A 14,927-nucleotide genomic window follows, 5' to 3' on the forward strand; every position below is an offset into this window, starting at 1 on the left:
GAGAGGATGCGTGGCAGACGAATGGTCCTGTCTGTACTTGCATTCCACTGGTTTTTAACCGCCAAGGTCGGGCTGTCCCATCCTGGTGGTAACGACCGGCAACCTCCATAGCAACTAGGAAACACTGGCAGCAAACAGCTTCCTGCGTTGCACAGGCCAAAGGGCGAGATTCCTGCGTTGGGACTAAATCCAAATTGACTGGGTATGGTGTTATCAATAGCTGGTAAGTTTGAAGCGCTGCTGCATCCAAGTACTTGGAGTTATCCAGAAAAAAAAAAAATAATCTCAAAATGTTGCAAAATTGCCTTTGTCAGTGCCCTGTTTTGTACAGAAATAGTGGGCCTGGCTCTCAGCAGCGACAGTGCTGAATGGGTTTAAAATGGGCTTTAATTTAGAATTGATAGTTGCATTCCTTTGCAAAGTATTACTGATTCTGGCTTGTTTTGGTTCATAATAAGGGAGTCTTACAGTTGTGAAACAAGTGAATATATTGTATTGATTTTGTGACTTAAAGACATGTTTTGCAGCAGTTAATCTGCTCTTCTTGCTGGGTTTGATGTGCTAGTTTTCTGAAACTGTGTACATCTGGGACTCCTCATAAAAGGAACTGCTAGATCATATCTCTTAGATTAAGAGAGAAAATAACATTTAAACATAATATGAGTGCTTAAACTGTACTTTGTAAAGTAAATTAAGCACTTAAATTCTATATGTTGTTGAATTTCCATGCAAATTTTACCCTAAGCATGCTAAACATTTCTAAGCAATATTTTAAAAAAAGAAAAAAAAAAAAAAGAAAAGAAAAAGGAATGGAAGCTTTTCTACTACATCTTGTTAGATTACCAGAGGTAGCATCACATCATCAGTCTTACCGTGACAGCCTCTGAATAGTTATCACTTGTCAAATCTGAGCGCCTCATTCTTTCTCATGGCAAGGCATAATCCTACTGTTGTAAAACATGACAGGTCAGCTGAAAGATCAAAATATTTCCTCTTAATACATCATTATAAATAAAACAAGTAACAGGCAACTGTAATCTAACATGGTGTTCGAGAGCTGTCACGTTTACTCAGCCTGTCAACTTCCGCTGTAGTTTCTGTCTCAGCTTGTAAAATAGGGAAGGTTTGGCTGGGACTGTGTGCAAGAAAGCTTTAAAGGAGAGTGCCGGGTATAAGAAAAGAGAGCTGGATGTTACAGAGGGAAATAAACGGTGCAGGGAGGTGAAAGCTACTGCTTTCCTGGGGATGTTCACAGCATTTCTGGTTTCCTTGGGTGTTTCTGTCTCTCTCCCACGCTGTGATTTGGATGACTGAAGATCACTGGTGTTGGTGGTACGGGTTCATCTGACCAAATGCCAGTCTGGATATTTTGAATTAATTCTTTTTTAAATAAAAATAAGCAATTAATAAAAGCTACTGAGTTCTTGAGGTACAATGGAAAGCATTAGCTTGTGCTGGAAAATACCAGTACGTTGTCTCTTCTCTTTTCAGCTACCAACGGATCACGACTGAGTCCTGTGGGTAGCTGCGTTTGCAAGAATGGCTGATTCGGAAGGGTTCCTGCCTACGGATCGCAGGTATTGCAGTGCTACTCCAGCTCTGGACAAGTTTTCGTGCCCCAGTGCCGTACCTGCTGTCAGCCCCTGCTGCAGGAGCTCTTTTGTAGTGCATCCTGCCTGGATCCCCGAGCCCCTCACCCCCCAGAGGTAAAATCGAGTTCTTGTTTGAGTCTGTGATTTGTTCTTTTTCATGATATCTAGTAGGACAAAACAGGCTGGTGTGTCAGATTAATAAATTAGCACCTTGAACATCATTTGAGCTTTCCCTCCCCCTGCACTGACAGTTTTTTAGACGGTATTAACTAAAGTGATTTGCTACCCTGGAGATTATGAAAAGCAAAGCCTGAGTAAACCTCCTGTCAACAAAACATTCCTTTAATATTATTTGGATAAATAAAAGCGCTTTGCGTTAGCAGCCATCTTCTGTGAAACGTTCCTAATGCTTTGCGACGGGGTTATTTTTCCTGTGTTGAACTTGAATCTGTCATCAACCAGCAGAGGAGTTGTTTACTTTTCTACTTCACTGTTGTTCCCTGAATGCCGGATATAAACCATCACTACAGCGCCCTCGAGCACACCTACGCTGTGCTCCGTGCTGGGGACGGATCCTTTCTCTCTCCTGGTGTTAAGGGTTGCATTGGCTTGCCGTGTAAGCAGCAAAGGAGCTAGCGCAGGTAATGCTGGCCCAGGATTCTGGCGTACTCCTGGCTCACTTCCTCGAAACCCAAAAATGAAGTGATCTGAGTAAAAACAGGCACTGATGCTTTTTTCCCCAAGAGCAAGGGACTGTCCCAGAACAAGCAAGTTTTCTCTTCCTTTCCACACGCCTTGGCCTGTGGGAGTGCTACAAAATGAGGTGGAATGATTCAGTTCTTAAAGCTTACAAAATCTTTTTTTTTTTTTTTTTATTTTCCCCTATGACCTACAGAAGCTGTTTCTCTCAGCGTTGACCCATTTTCTTTTCTTCAAGGTGCCAATGGATTAGCCGCTGCCTCCCCTCCCCTAGCCCAGCGTGGAAGAAGCTGAGCGCACTGAGGAGATCAGTGGGCTTAGACAGCAACGTCCCCGTGCTGGTGAGAGGGGAACAAGATGGGTTTTACCACCGTGGTACAGTAAAAGAGGAGATAGAGGTGAGTGGCAGTCGCTATGCAGTAGTCATGGGTATGTGTGATAGGGTGTCCGGTCCACCAGCTGTCCTCGTGTACCACCTGAGTTTAGTGTTATGGTTTTGATTTCAGGTTAGATTAGAGAACAGATCACTAAGATAGCTTATGCTCGTGATTATGTCCATTCATAAAGCTCCTGATGTGCCTGATTCCAGTCTGTCCGCACCTCCTGCTGCCTGGCGCGCCGCGTGAGCCTCTCGTGTGCCGCACAGCCTCGGGCACCAATAAACTCGTAATGGTCAGGTCCTTGCTCTGCTCAGCCTCCCGTACTGAGTCCTCACCTCCTGCAGAAGATGAGTGCCCCTCCAACTCCCAGTTCCCAGCGAGAGCGGTGTCGTGGTGCACCTCGGTAGAGCTGTCCCTCTGCTTCTGCTGGCGCTGGGCTCTGGGCCAGGCGCAGACAGCGCGGGCGCTGTTGGGGAGCAGTGTGAGCTGCTGTTGTGGGTGGACACACAACCATCAATAGCACAGGAAAAGCATTAGTGTTTTATGTACACACTTCCAGCTTGAGGCAGCTACAGACCAGTGGCTCGGTGTCTTTTCAGAAGTGTTAGTGAAAGCTTTAATTCATTAGTTTGTTAGCACTTCAAACTCAACAGAAAAAAGAGCCTATTCTTTCTCAAGAACAGGGAAGTACCTCATTTTGTTGTTGAGGGAAAGCCTCTTGACAGGCCTTAATGTAGGTGAAAAAAAAAATTAATTCCCAACACCCCCCTCCCCCCCCAAGAAGCAGAGTTAGTCTTGTATGTAATGAGGAAGGACGTGGGCATGACTGAAGAACAGGTCTGTACGGCTTCGGTGTCCCTTCTTATCTGCTGTACACGGTGTGGTTTGTGAAATCCAGTTGCACTCTATCTATAGCTTTTTCTCTTGGGGAAGAAAATACAGGTCCTAGTGGCATTGAACCTGTACGTATGCTTCACTGAGCCTGCTTTCTGGTGAGTCTCCCAGGGATTTTTCTGGCGGTCTTGATGCCGGACTAATACCATGTACTATTTAGTTACTGTTCAGGCCGGCTTGGTGATTTGACCAAGTCACAGAATGGCCTCCCGATGAAGGTTACATGACCTGACACATCACAGACTGTTTTTCAGAGAAACTCTTCTTTTGTTCCTGGTAACAGAGTGACAGAGGCATGTTCCTGGTAGAGTTTGCCAAACCACTTGTGTCACGTGGAGGGCATCCGGTGTGTGTGCAAAAAACAGCGAAGGATGACATCCTGGAATACGTGAACAGCATGAAGCACTCCTTACTCCCTGGAGACAAAGTGCTGGCACCCTGGGAGCCAGATATGGCCAGGTACGGCCCAGGAACCGTCCTCACAGGAATTGAGACAAGGGACCCCTTACGAGGTAAGAAGGATGTCGTCCTCTCCTTGCTTGCCTTGCTTGGGAACACGAGTGAGACTCTCAGGGGAAGCTCTTGTCGTGGTGGTACTGCCAGAGAAGCGCCAGTGCACAGACTATAGTTTAGCATTGCTTACAGCTTGCAGGAGCTGATGGGGCTCGCTGATGGCTATCTGCATGTAACCTCACCAGCCTGACCCTAAGGAAGTTGTGACCCATAAAAATGTCATCTTCCGTGTCTGCCAACATGCCGTTTCCCATCTGCTCGGACACGGCTGTCTCTGCCATGTGAAGGATAATGGCGTTTTTCTGAGGGATCCAAGCGAGGCAGCTCTCAGGAAGCACCCATCCGTGCTCGAATGCTTACATTTGTATGGAATGGTACATCTGGCGGTGATTTTTATCACCCAAGCTCGTTCATTTTTCCCATGTCTGGCAGTCAGGATCCACTGACCTATCAAAATGCTATTCTCAAAGCAGCACTGCTAACTTTGGCTGCAACAACAAAAGTTACTCAGTCGATTTTCTTGTTCGTCTGATGACAAATTGGGAGGAAAGATGCTGCCAGGCCTGCTGTCACACCGATGATGCCCAGCTGCCCATTCCACCCTCCAGAACATTATGGTAAGGTGTTACAGAGAGGGGCAATAGTTGATGCTACTGCTTGACAGGAGTAGAAAGCGCATAAAGCTGCAAAGCCTGATCCGTATGTGTGTGCTGCCCAGGCAGGCCAGCTGCTTATGGTTGCTTACCTTTTCTCTCAACAGCTTCAGAAGATGAAGAAATTATGGTCCAGTTCTGGAATGACAAGAAAGTGAAACTCCCACGAGATGTAGCTCTGTGGATCCCTCCTGGCCTGTGGGAGAGGATTGTAGAGATGATCCGCATGCCCTTCACCAGCAGATTGAAGCCCAGGGAAAGTCCAGACACCAACTCTTGTATTTTTTCCTGCAGTCCTAAACCAGCCCTGATTCCTGTTTGTGCTGTACATAGCCTTGTTAAGCACTGCCTGCTCTGCTCACCCTGCTGGCCCCATTTCCACTATCACTGTGATGGTATATGCTGTTTGACAGCATGTGTAAGGTGCATCTGCTGCTGCCATCCCCACGTTAATGCCTGGTGGCCTCTTCCATCCAGGCCTCTGGTCTTTCAGAGAGAAACTGAAGAGGCAGAGTCCGGCAGTGAGCCCTCTCCACACCTTCTAGAACTGGAAGGCCCAAACCAAGAAGAACCAGCAGCTGTGGCAGCATCTTCCCGCTCTTCTGATTTGGAGTGGGACCTGGAGCTATTCCCCGCTAAGAGTACTGTGGTGGACAGTGCTGTTAACACAGACTCCAGCTGTCTTGAGAAGCCATGGTTAAAGGTTTCAGCAAGACCAGAGGGGAAATACTGGAAAAAAAGCCACTACAAGTCCCATCCCAGTAATTCAGGTAACTTTTAACTACCTTCATGGGGAAGAAGCAGCCAGAGAACCAAGCAGCTTGGTTATTTCTAACCAAGCGTATTCTGTGCCCCCTTCATCTGGGCAGTGACTACACCTGTAGTTAATTGGTATCAATATTATAAATTTGTATATCAGCCTTGGATACAGTATTTCCCCCCCCCCCCCCCAAAAAAAAATATATTTCTGCTGTCTCATCTTGCATGCTAGCTCTTGTTTTAGCAACTCATCCCATGGAAAACTACCAGAACAATGAATCTCATTTGGAAGAACCAATATCCCTCTCTGAGTTTCTTCCCCATCATTTTCCTACACTTTTAATGATGCTAACATCTTCATTAACCTTCAGAGCTACTCCATGCAATTTATTAATTGCCTGAAAGCATTCCTTTCAGGTTTAAAGGGCATTTTCCTCTCTTCTGAAAGGAATTTTTCTCCATTTCAGTTCTGGTTTCACTCTTGGATACCATTTTACTCCTTCCCAGGACTTGGCAGTTGCAACAGCACATGTACAAAGGGCAACCTGGAATCCAAAGCAGTCTCTGTTGGGGACGTGTCCCATGTTGCGATGTTTGAAACCATCAAGCAGTCTCCCAGAGGGCAATTGACAATGGAAGAAATCTTAAGAGACCAAGATTTCAAGCTGTCATTGGGGGTATGGTAATCTGTATTAATACTGTGTTTATGTAAGCACACAATTTGTTTGCAGGGAAGAAATATTCTTGCTAATGGTCCAGAAGTTGGCTAGAAAAATACATTGTTTCTAACTTAACTGCTTGCTAAGGCCATTCACCAGTTTTGTGATAGGCAGAGAACGTCTCCACTAATTAAAAAAAAAACAACAAACAACACAAACCCCAAAACCTAAAATCCCCAAACCTTAAGGAGGGGCTGAAGCTACTTGGTAAAATGGAAAAGATTATGCCAGTAACTGCGTGAGCATTTAGCAATGCAGATTTCAATTCGGAAACCTGCCAAATGCCCATTGCCATCAGCCCAATGAAGTCCTATGGGAGTAGGACCTACGTGAGTGGCCCTGGACAGGGACAGCTGTGACTGTCAGCAGCAATAAAACACAAGATTCAGTCTAGAAAGGTGCTGCGCTCTGATAGTCACGATCTCTATCTCTAAAAGTGGATATTTTTAGTAAACAGTCTTTACTGAGTATCTTCTCTTACTCCCTCACATGAAGCAAGCAGTTTAAACAGCAGATCCCTACCCTAAAGCCAGGGGATACGGAGCAAGCAAACTGTGTCACAGCTAGGAACGAGCACAACACCCTGATTTTTAGGCTTGGTTTCTGCTGGCTGTGATCCCCTCCTGCTTTAGAAAAACTTGAAAAAATGTCATAAACAAATGCCAAAGAAAGGACAGAGAAAGGGAAGCAAAAAAGCTTGCAGGAAGAAGAGGAAGATGAAAGAGAGTAGCAGAATGAACAGAAATGCTGTTCTACACAAGAGAGCCAGGAGTACAGTTAATAAATTATGTATCAGAAATCAAATATTACATCTTCTGTACCTTCATGCTCTTGCTGCTGTGAGCTGACTGCGGAGTAAGACTTCGAACGTGCTAACTTGCATGATTTTCTTTAGAAGATTAATCCGTTAATGACATGTCTTAGTGAACAGAGAATATACTGGAATATATCTTGTACTCTCAAAATTATATGCATTAGTTTAAAGCAGATGCCTACCAACTCATTAACTGTATGGTTCCTGCTTTATTATTTAAATAAATCATAGTTACACACCTTGGTAATTGATTTCCTAGGAATTTTTAGTCCAGTATGGAGCTCCAGGCAGACATCTCTATGTTAGCACGTGTCACAGCTGCGCACTGAAGTGACAGGCTTTGCCTTTTGGTAAAACTAAAAAGAAAACAGAGTGGCTTCATTCTAGCCCCAAACCGGCAGCATGAATCACAGCAGTGGGCGCAATAGAGAGTATAATGACATACTTTTATTCCTGTAAAATAGCCCTTGGTGGTTTTAAGCCCAGAAGATACATTGCTACTCCCTGAGATAGCTGATGAAGTTTTATCACGTAATACAGATTGCGTCAGAAGTCACTTGCAACAAACAAGTGAGGCTAGAGAGTGGGCTTCCCAGAGGTGCGCTCTGTGGGGCTGATGTCCTCCTGCTGCAGCCACCAAAAATCCTCCTGACTTCTGAAGGAGCAAAGTTTGGTCAGAGCCTAACAGCTTCTGAAAATCCTATGGTCACTTATTGTAAGCTTCTGTGTTTCAGCAGTAAAGTTTGTACTAGGTCAGAAATTATACTGTTATTAAAGCTGCGTGAGGCAGAGGTACCTATCTTGCAGCCAGGAAAGCAGCAGTTACAAAAACACTGGTGCTTTTTTTAGACTAGACTTCCAAGCGATTTGTTGTCTGTCCCCCAGGAAGAAGGTTTTGCAGCATCAGAAAAACAAAGATATAAAAAAGCAAGAAAGAAAACAGAGTCAGATGACAAACGTCAAGCAAATTGCATAGGAGACAACAAATTTGACGATACAGACTATGCCAGAAGAGCACTGACAGAAAAAACGGCAAAGAGCTCACTTGCAACAAAGCAGAGCAAGACCTGATCAACCAGAATTCAATAAATGTATAACTGATGAAGTCAGGAGCTGCAATTTCAGGTAAACTGCTTATACTATATCAGTGTTACATTTATTAAGCGAATCAAGTTCTGATTTAGGTCTGTGTAGAATATCTTTATGGATAACAGTATGATTTTAGTAATTGAGAAACTCTATTTCCACCCACAAAAAAATTCAGCATCCTCATTCTTTACTCCAAGGTGTTATATTAAATTCCTAATTATTTGGACTTGACTTTATAATTCTGGAGAGATCAGCTAAACCAGCACGAGCACTAAAAGCCTGAACAGATGCACAGCAAGGGTCTAATAAACCTCCAATTTGTCTAGTTCTCTGGAGTCAGCCGGAGAAACTCAGCATAGCCATTTCCTTCTGCAGAAAGCCAGAAGGAATGCAGAAACAATACAAGCTGACAGCTGAAAATATTTTTTCAGAATTAAAGCAGAAGAGAAAGTAGCTAGAGGGTAAAGGACCTGCTATTGTAGATACAAACAACAAAAATGCTTAGAGATCCAATGTTCAAGTCACTGAATTTTATATTCCCACGAAAATTAACTGAAATCTTAATACCATCAGCTGCAAAAAGATTATAGATATATATAGGTCATATCACTAATCCTAACCATGGAATCTGATCCTTCGGAAGAGTTAAGCATCCAGGGAGTCTCGTTAGTGGGACTGCTTGTGTTTACAGCGTACGAACTTGACCATAAGCTGCAGCGTGCTGTTGCTCAGCAGTACTTTTCCCCTCAGGAAACAGGAGACAATTCAGGGTACTCTACCGCCTACTGAAAAAGGCAGCTAACTGTTGTTTAGCCTAGGTAAGAGCCTGCAAAGAGACGGGACTTGAAGTGTCAATAGTTTATGTGCCCATACCGAATACCTGACAAATATTCAAGCACCTTCCTGAGTTGGGGGATCCTAGAGAGTGAATTTCATTTGCATTTTATTTCTTTATCGGAATAACAGAAGTACAGGTAGGAGAGACACATTGTGAGCCAGCTGCTCTAAAATCAGTGCCAGCCCACAAAGGCTAATGTACATCCATATTCATAACAAATGGATCATGCTCTCTGTGGTCAAGAATGTGACATGGATGTTCTGTCTGTGGATAATATAAAAGAAGCTGTCATCACAAAGACTAAACTATGTATTTTATTCCACTGATTGTACCTTTAATTCTTTAAAGCATATGAACCTGGAATTACACAGTCACATAATTGGATTTAAGGCACACAATGTACAAGTATTTATAAAATCAGTGTACAAAGTGGGCTGCATATAATTGCATTAAGTAGAAAGTATTATACAGGCCATAAAAATGGAGTCCCAAAGAGGAGGATTCTGTTAAAGTGCTAACAAGAAAAAGATATACATAGTTCATTACATGCATTAAAACAGCCTCTATTTTATTCCTGCGATTGCCAAGGAGCAACAAACATCATAGAACAAAAGTTAAATCAACACTTTGTCCTGCGTTGACATCCACCACGTGGGTTTGTTGCACCATGTCCTCTGAGGTTGCTGTGACAGAATAGGTACCAGGAGAAACTTCAATGTAGATGTCTTTGGAAGCTCGTCTGGTCTGTAGTGGGGGGAAAAAATATGTGTCATTACTATTTAGTCATTTTAAGTTTTCCACAAAAATATAAACATTTTGAATTTGGGTAAAAATATTACTTTTCAGCTGCTGTATATACGTACTAAGATTTTTCAAAATATACAGGCAGCACGGACAAAACTGTACAATGTTTTCGTCAACACAAAAATTAGCAAGTGCTATACTCAAAGTATTTAATCTAATGTTTCAATGAATGGAAATAATCAACATGCCCTAACCTGTGCCTCACAAAACTGAAACTTACCGACCTAAACCCTTTTGAACATAAACCTGGAAAACCTCCATACAACAAGGGTGCTCCCACTAATTTGTACTGCGGCAGAGATCCCATGTTCCTCATCTTTTGTGGCTTAGAGGTTCCTGAAATTGATTTGGTGAGGTGTTAGGCTTTGAAAAATAAAAAAAGGTTTTCTTCTGCTCGAGGAACAGGAGTCTTCAGAAAGACTGTATGAGGGCTGAGCATAACTGGCTGAGCAAGTGCCGCGTGCCTCACGGCATGCCTTTCCGCAGCACAGGGAATGTGTCAGGAGCACAAACAAGGTGAGACCGGAGGACTGCCGCGTTATTGTCACTGAGGCAAATCACAAAAGCCCAAAGATTAATCACAGCGTTTGATGTTCTGCAGCAGTCCAAAACATAAAGCAGACTCTTAACCGGTTATGTGCCAGTAAATGCCACAATCTGGTTTATAATTAATTGTGTATGCCCGTTCTGCTGTCCACCTATACACACATTAGGATTGTGAATACACCGCTGGTTAATATTCTGTGCCATCACGAAGTCTCCGCACCTGATCACAAATTTTAACCATCTTGATGCAAAGTGATAAAGAAGTGCTATACTTATATATATATATACACATACTTATATATATATAAGTAATATATATATAAGTAATATATATATAAGTAATATATATCAATTTTAAAACAAAGTATCCTATGAACTTACACGTTGCTGGCAAGTTTGAGCTTGACTGGGTGCTACAGAGGCTTCAGTCCTCTGGAAAGAAAAAGGTACAGTTTTCTAATGGTACAACACAAAAGGCAAATTCAGCCCCTGAGCTGAATTTCAGCTTTATGCCCACGGAATTTTCACCTCCACCAAAGGACTGATGACACTGATTGGTGCCACCCCAGGTTACTCTGCCCCCTTCTCAACAGAAGGCTCAGATCAGTCCAAGTGTTCATATGCTCGTGATGTCAAACCACATACATTAGTGTAAGCAAGTGTCACCGACACACTAGCTAGATAACAGCTGTCCCATGGCAGGGAAGGAATAACCTTTAATCAAAACAAACAACACCCTACTTACCCCTCCTTCCGAGGACTCCACCTCTCTTTCCCCTGCTTGTCTGCCATGGTATCTGCAGATGTGTTTGACTTCATGCTCTTTGCATCTACAGGCTGCCACGAAGCCATAGTACTTCTGGGCAACAATAGAAACAGGGAATATTATGCGGAGGAGCATCAAAGCCATGCTCACAACCTCTGCAGATTTCCAATTAAAAGCAGAACTGCACAGCTACTGATCTTTTGTAGTAATTGGCTGGTTTGTTCTCCTGTTAGGATGAAAACGATGCCTGGAAGTCCACAGGACATCTGCCTTCTGGTGCAAAACTGTCGGCCCTGATTTTAGATGCCGGTCTCCTGACACAATACATCGGGACACTCTGACACCTCAGAATTGAATTCATGAAAATCAGAAGGAACGCTCTGGAACTATCTACCTGATCAGGCTCTCCAAGAAAAGCTGGTGGAAGAAGAGATAGTTTATGGATCCTTAATAGCACTTATACGCAAGCTAGGTGCTTTGCAACCTAGCCAGTGAAGACTGGTTCTGCAGGGCACGTGCAGGAACAGTGCTCTAAAAGCAGAACACGGTAATACTGAAAAATGATTTGGCGAAGAAGCAAATGTGTCTTCAAGGCTAATGCCAGTAGCACGGCGGTTTTGAGAACTGTATTTAAGTCCACAGCAGCCCTTTCCCAGCTCCGCAGTAAAGGTACTTGAATCCTCTCCGCTGCAAATTAAATATTTGAGTACAGCTCTGCTGCCATCTGCTGTCACCACAAAACTTCTCCCAGAGTTATCTTTTTGATCACAAAGTTCTAAAATAGCTATTTTATGCCACTTATATTTTCCTTGTCTCTGAATGTCAAGACAACACAGAAAAAATAAGGCCAGTAGCAATTCTTATTTCCAAATCCACTGCTGTGCTTTATTCCTTGAGGTTATGCAGGCATCAACAGATTTGGTTGCTTGTACTGTTGTTTACTGCAGAGCTACATCCCAAAATACATGCAATGCTCTGACCTATTGCATAACGCTTCACAGAGCATCTCTGTCTCACAGGAGGGGAGCTGGATTCTTTTACGTGATGTCACAAAGCAAAGAAATGAAATCAAACTTTTGGTAAGAAAGGTGGGTAAACTTTGGTCTCTAGCTAATTGTGAACAATTAATTTTAAATCATGTAATTTTAATCATTTGCACTTGGTGGCATTCAAATGCCTAAATGCTTATGTTTGGCTGTAGATTTTTATTTATGCTTTGTAAACTTTATCCAAGAACTTGTGGGTCTGAGAATTCCTCCCCTCCCACCCCCCCATTTTATGACTCCTCTACAGAAGACAAGAGAAGCAGTACAGTCTTGGCTGAGGCACAAATGTGGAAGTCATCCACTGCTTGTTCCCACTCTGTTACAGACTCCTAATAGGATAAGTCTCTATATATTGTTATATTTTTGTTTCATCTCGTGTAAAACTCTATTCTGCCCGAGCTGTTTTAGGATTAACTGGTTACTGTGTATGTAGTGCTTTGAAACGATAAAGGAGTTGCTTAAGAGCTAATAATCTGCTGCGTGTTAAACTACTGTTTTCTCTAATTTAATTGAAGACTTAGCCGCTGTTATTAACTTGGCAGACAACGTGCTCCCTGCTGCATGGTGATAACAGGCCCCCGAAGGGCACAGACGATGTAAACTGTGATGGAGTTTTCAGAGACTTTACTGCAGTAGTGGGGCTGCAGGGTGGCATTCACGAGGACGAGCTGGCAGAGGTGGGCTCCCAGTCCGCTGACCCAGAAGAGTAATGACATCGGCAGCCAGAGCGCAAGCACGGCTGTTGCCCTGCCGTTTCTATGAGCGTGTGCCAACGTGAAAGCCGTGGAGCTGTGCATCTCTGTGCCATATCTCAATTTCTACCCATCACAAATAAAGATACGGTGCTGCTCAGTAATAATAAGAAGTGATAATCCAGTAGCAACCTCTCAAATTAGGTTTGCTTAAACGATGCAAGACGTGAGGTTCAGAGCTTAGGGATGCGAAATGGGGAGGTTAACTCCAAATTTGGAGTGAAGGCGTGGCAGAAAGCAATGTCTTTGCTTGAGATTCAAACTCTCCCTTATTCTGCCAACCATAACACACTGACTTTTACCAGCCAGCACGAGCAGCTCGTGTTAGCATGATGAAAACAGGGTTATTCTGTCCTAATGCCTCTTAACAGCAGAGGTACCTCACAGCACTACAAACAACTCCATACATCGTGACAAGAAACAACTTTATACATTGTGTGTGACACATGACAGTGGCTGCCACAATGTCATTTGTGACATCATCTGATGTTTCTGTTTCCTCTGACCATATTGCCTTTCCACCAGAAAGTGGAGAAACCCTCTGCTAAAATCCGTACAGGTCTATTGGTACTCCCCTACAGACAATGCCAATATTGCTGTTTATCAGCCAAGGTGGCACCTGTGGGTCAGGATAACACTGGTGAAACCTACCCTGTAACCCACCACTTGGACGGCGAACACCCCAAATGTCTTAATTGGGGGCCAGCATCACAGGCCCCCTGGCTAAACTCTTGGCCTGCAGCGAGCAAAAGTGCAGTCTAATTTTGGCAGTTTTAGCAAAAGCAGTGCAAACAGGCCTCCACCGGGCACATCATCAACGTTCCCCTTTGCACAGGTCTGGGGGTAAAACCTCACCTCGCACTCCTTTGTGGCTTGATTCATCAAGTTCACAATTGAAGTGAATGCGGCACTGAGACGCTCTGAATCTTCTTCCTGCAATTAAAGATATATATATATATATTTTTTTTTGTAACTCATAACATGGCACCTGTTGCTTAGAGGTAGAAATCAGGTGATTCAACAGCAAAATACTCGCTGGCGCTGGAGGCTGCCTCTGGGATGAGACTGCCACGCGTGGCCCACCGCTATGGTCCTTAAGTTCGGATGCAGCGCACGCACTGGCCGCCTTCCAACGCCCCCGGCGTACACCGGGCAGCACCGAGGTGCCCGCTGCGCCCGAGAGGGCACCGGACCGACCCTCGCTTCACCGTCCTGCGGAGCGCCGGGAATTTATGAGTCAGTGCCCGTCACCGTTTCACGCGGGCTTTGACTAGGTAAGACGCGGCGAAAAGCACCCAAGTGTGAAACCAGTCTATGTATTTTAAAATGCCTCTAGCTCATTACAGCACATCTATGGCTCAGTCTCACGCACATATATATATATATACACACAAGTATAGGCCTCTATAGGACACGCGCTATCCTGCCACCATTTGAGGACGCAGCTCCTCGGGCGCATCTTATTCGTTTCGTTGCATTTCTGCCAGCAGCGCTAACCGGGGCCGAGGGGGAAGGCCGTCCCACCGGCCGCCCCCGTCCCGCCCCCGCCGCCCTAGCGCTGACCGGGCCCGAGGGCGGGAGCCGTCCCGCCGCCCGCAGCACTGACCGGGCCTGAGGGCGGGAACCGTCCCGCCGTCCGCCGCCGCCGCCGCCGCGCCCGCTCCAGCACGGCGCGCGCCAGCCCCGCCGTCCGCCCCGCGCGCGCCCCCTCCATCCCGCCGCCGAGGGCCGTCACAGTGCGCACGCGCCGCCCCGCCCTGCCCCGCCCCGCCCCGCCCCGCCCCACCCCACATCCCCTCACCGCTGCCGTTAGAGGGCGCTGCTGCCTCGCCGGTGCTGCGCTGCCCCGCCCCGCCCCGCCCCGCCGAGGGTGAGTACCGCCCCTGCCCCGCCCTACCCCGCCCTGTGGCAGCGGGGCAGATCTCGCCGGGCGCCCGGTTCCGCGGAGGGGTCGCGGGTCTCTGTTTTCCCCTCGCGCCACCACTCCTGGGGCGGGCCCGCGCGCCGCCCTGAGGTAAAGCCGCCGCCCCGGGCGGGGAAGGAGCGTCCGGACAGGCTGTCCC

General features: G+C 45.4%; 2 protein-coding genes across 3 annotated transcripts; one reads left to right on the forward strand and one right to left on the reverse strand.

Moving 5' to 3' along the window:
* Window positions 1–1,539: 1,539 nt before the first annotated feature.
* On the forward strand, window positions 1,540–8,094 carry LOC309673315 (uncharacterized protein C11orf16 homolog; the record flags this gene model as incomplete). Its single annotated transcript, XM_082485058.1, has 6 exons — window positions 1,540–1,706; window positions 2,530–2,689; window positions 3,849–4,077; window positions 4,839–5,501; window positions 5,998–6,167; window positions 7,909–8,094. The coding sequence occupies 6 exons, from the start codon at window positions 1,540–1,542 to the stop codon at window positions 8,092–8,094; spliced, it is 1,575 nt and encodes a 524-aa protein (XP_082341184.1).
* A 1,219-nt stretch (window positions 8,095–9,313) lies between these two features.
* On the reverse strand, window positions 9,314–14,578 carry AKIP1 (A-kinase interacting protein 1; the record flags this gene model as incomplete). 2 transcript variants are annotated; one of them, XM_082485115.1, is made up of 5 exons in its annotated part: window positions 9,314–9,694; window positions 10,682–10,732; window positions 11,046–11,159; window positions 13,720–13,797; window positions 14,471–14,578. In XM_082485115.1, the coding sequence occupies 5 exons, from the start codon at window positions 14,576–14,578 to the stop codon at window positions 9,551–9,553; spliced, it is 495 nt and encodes a 164-aa protein (XP_082341241.1). In that variant the 3' UTR covers window positions 9,314–9,550. The 2 variants fall into 2 exon arrangements, 1 of the variants encoding a protein (XP_082341241.1); XR_014269305.1 differs by lacking the exons at window positions 10,682–10,732; window positions 13,720–13,797; window positions 14,471–14,578 and having other exon boundaries at window positions 9,584–9,694; window positions 11,046–11,067.
* Window positions 14,579–14,927: the final 349 nt, after the last annotated feature.

The sequence above is a fragment of the Vanellus vanellus genome (assembly GCF_965231255.1).
Source record: "Vanellus vanellus genome assembly, chromosome: 6".
NCBI classification, from domain to species: Eukaryota; Metazoa; Chordata; class Aves; order Charadriiformes; family Charadriidae; genus Vanellus; species Vanellus vanellus.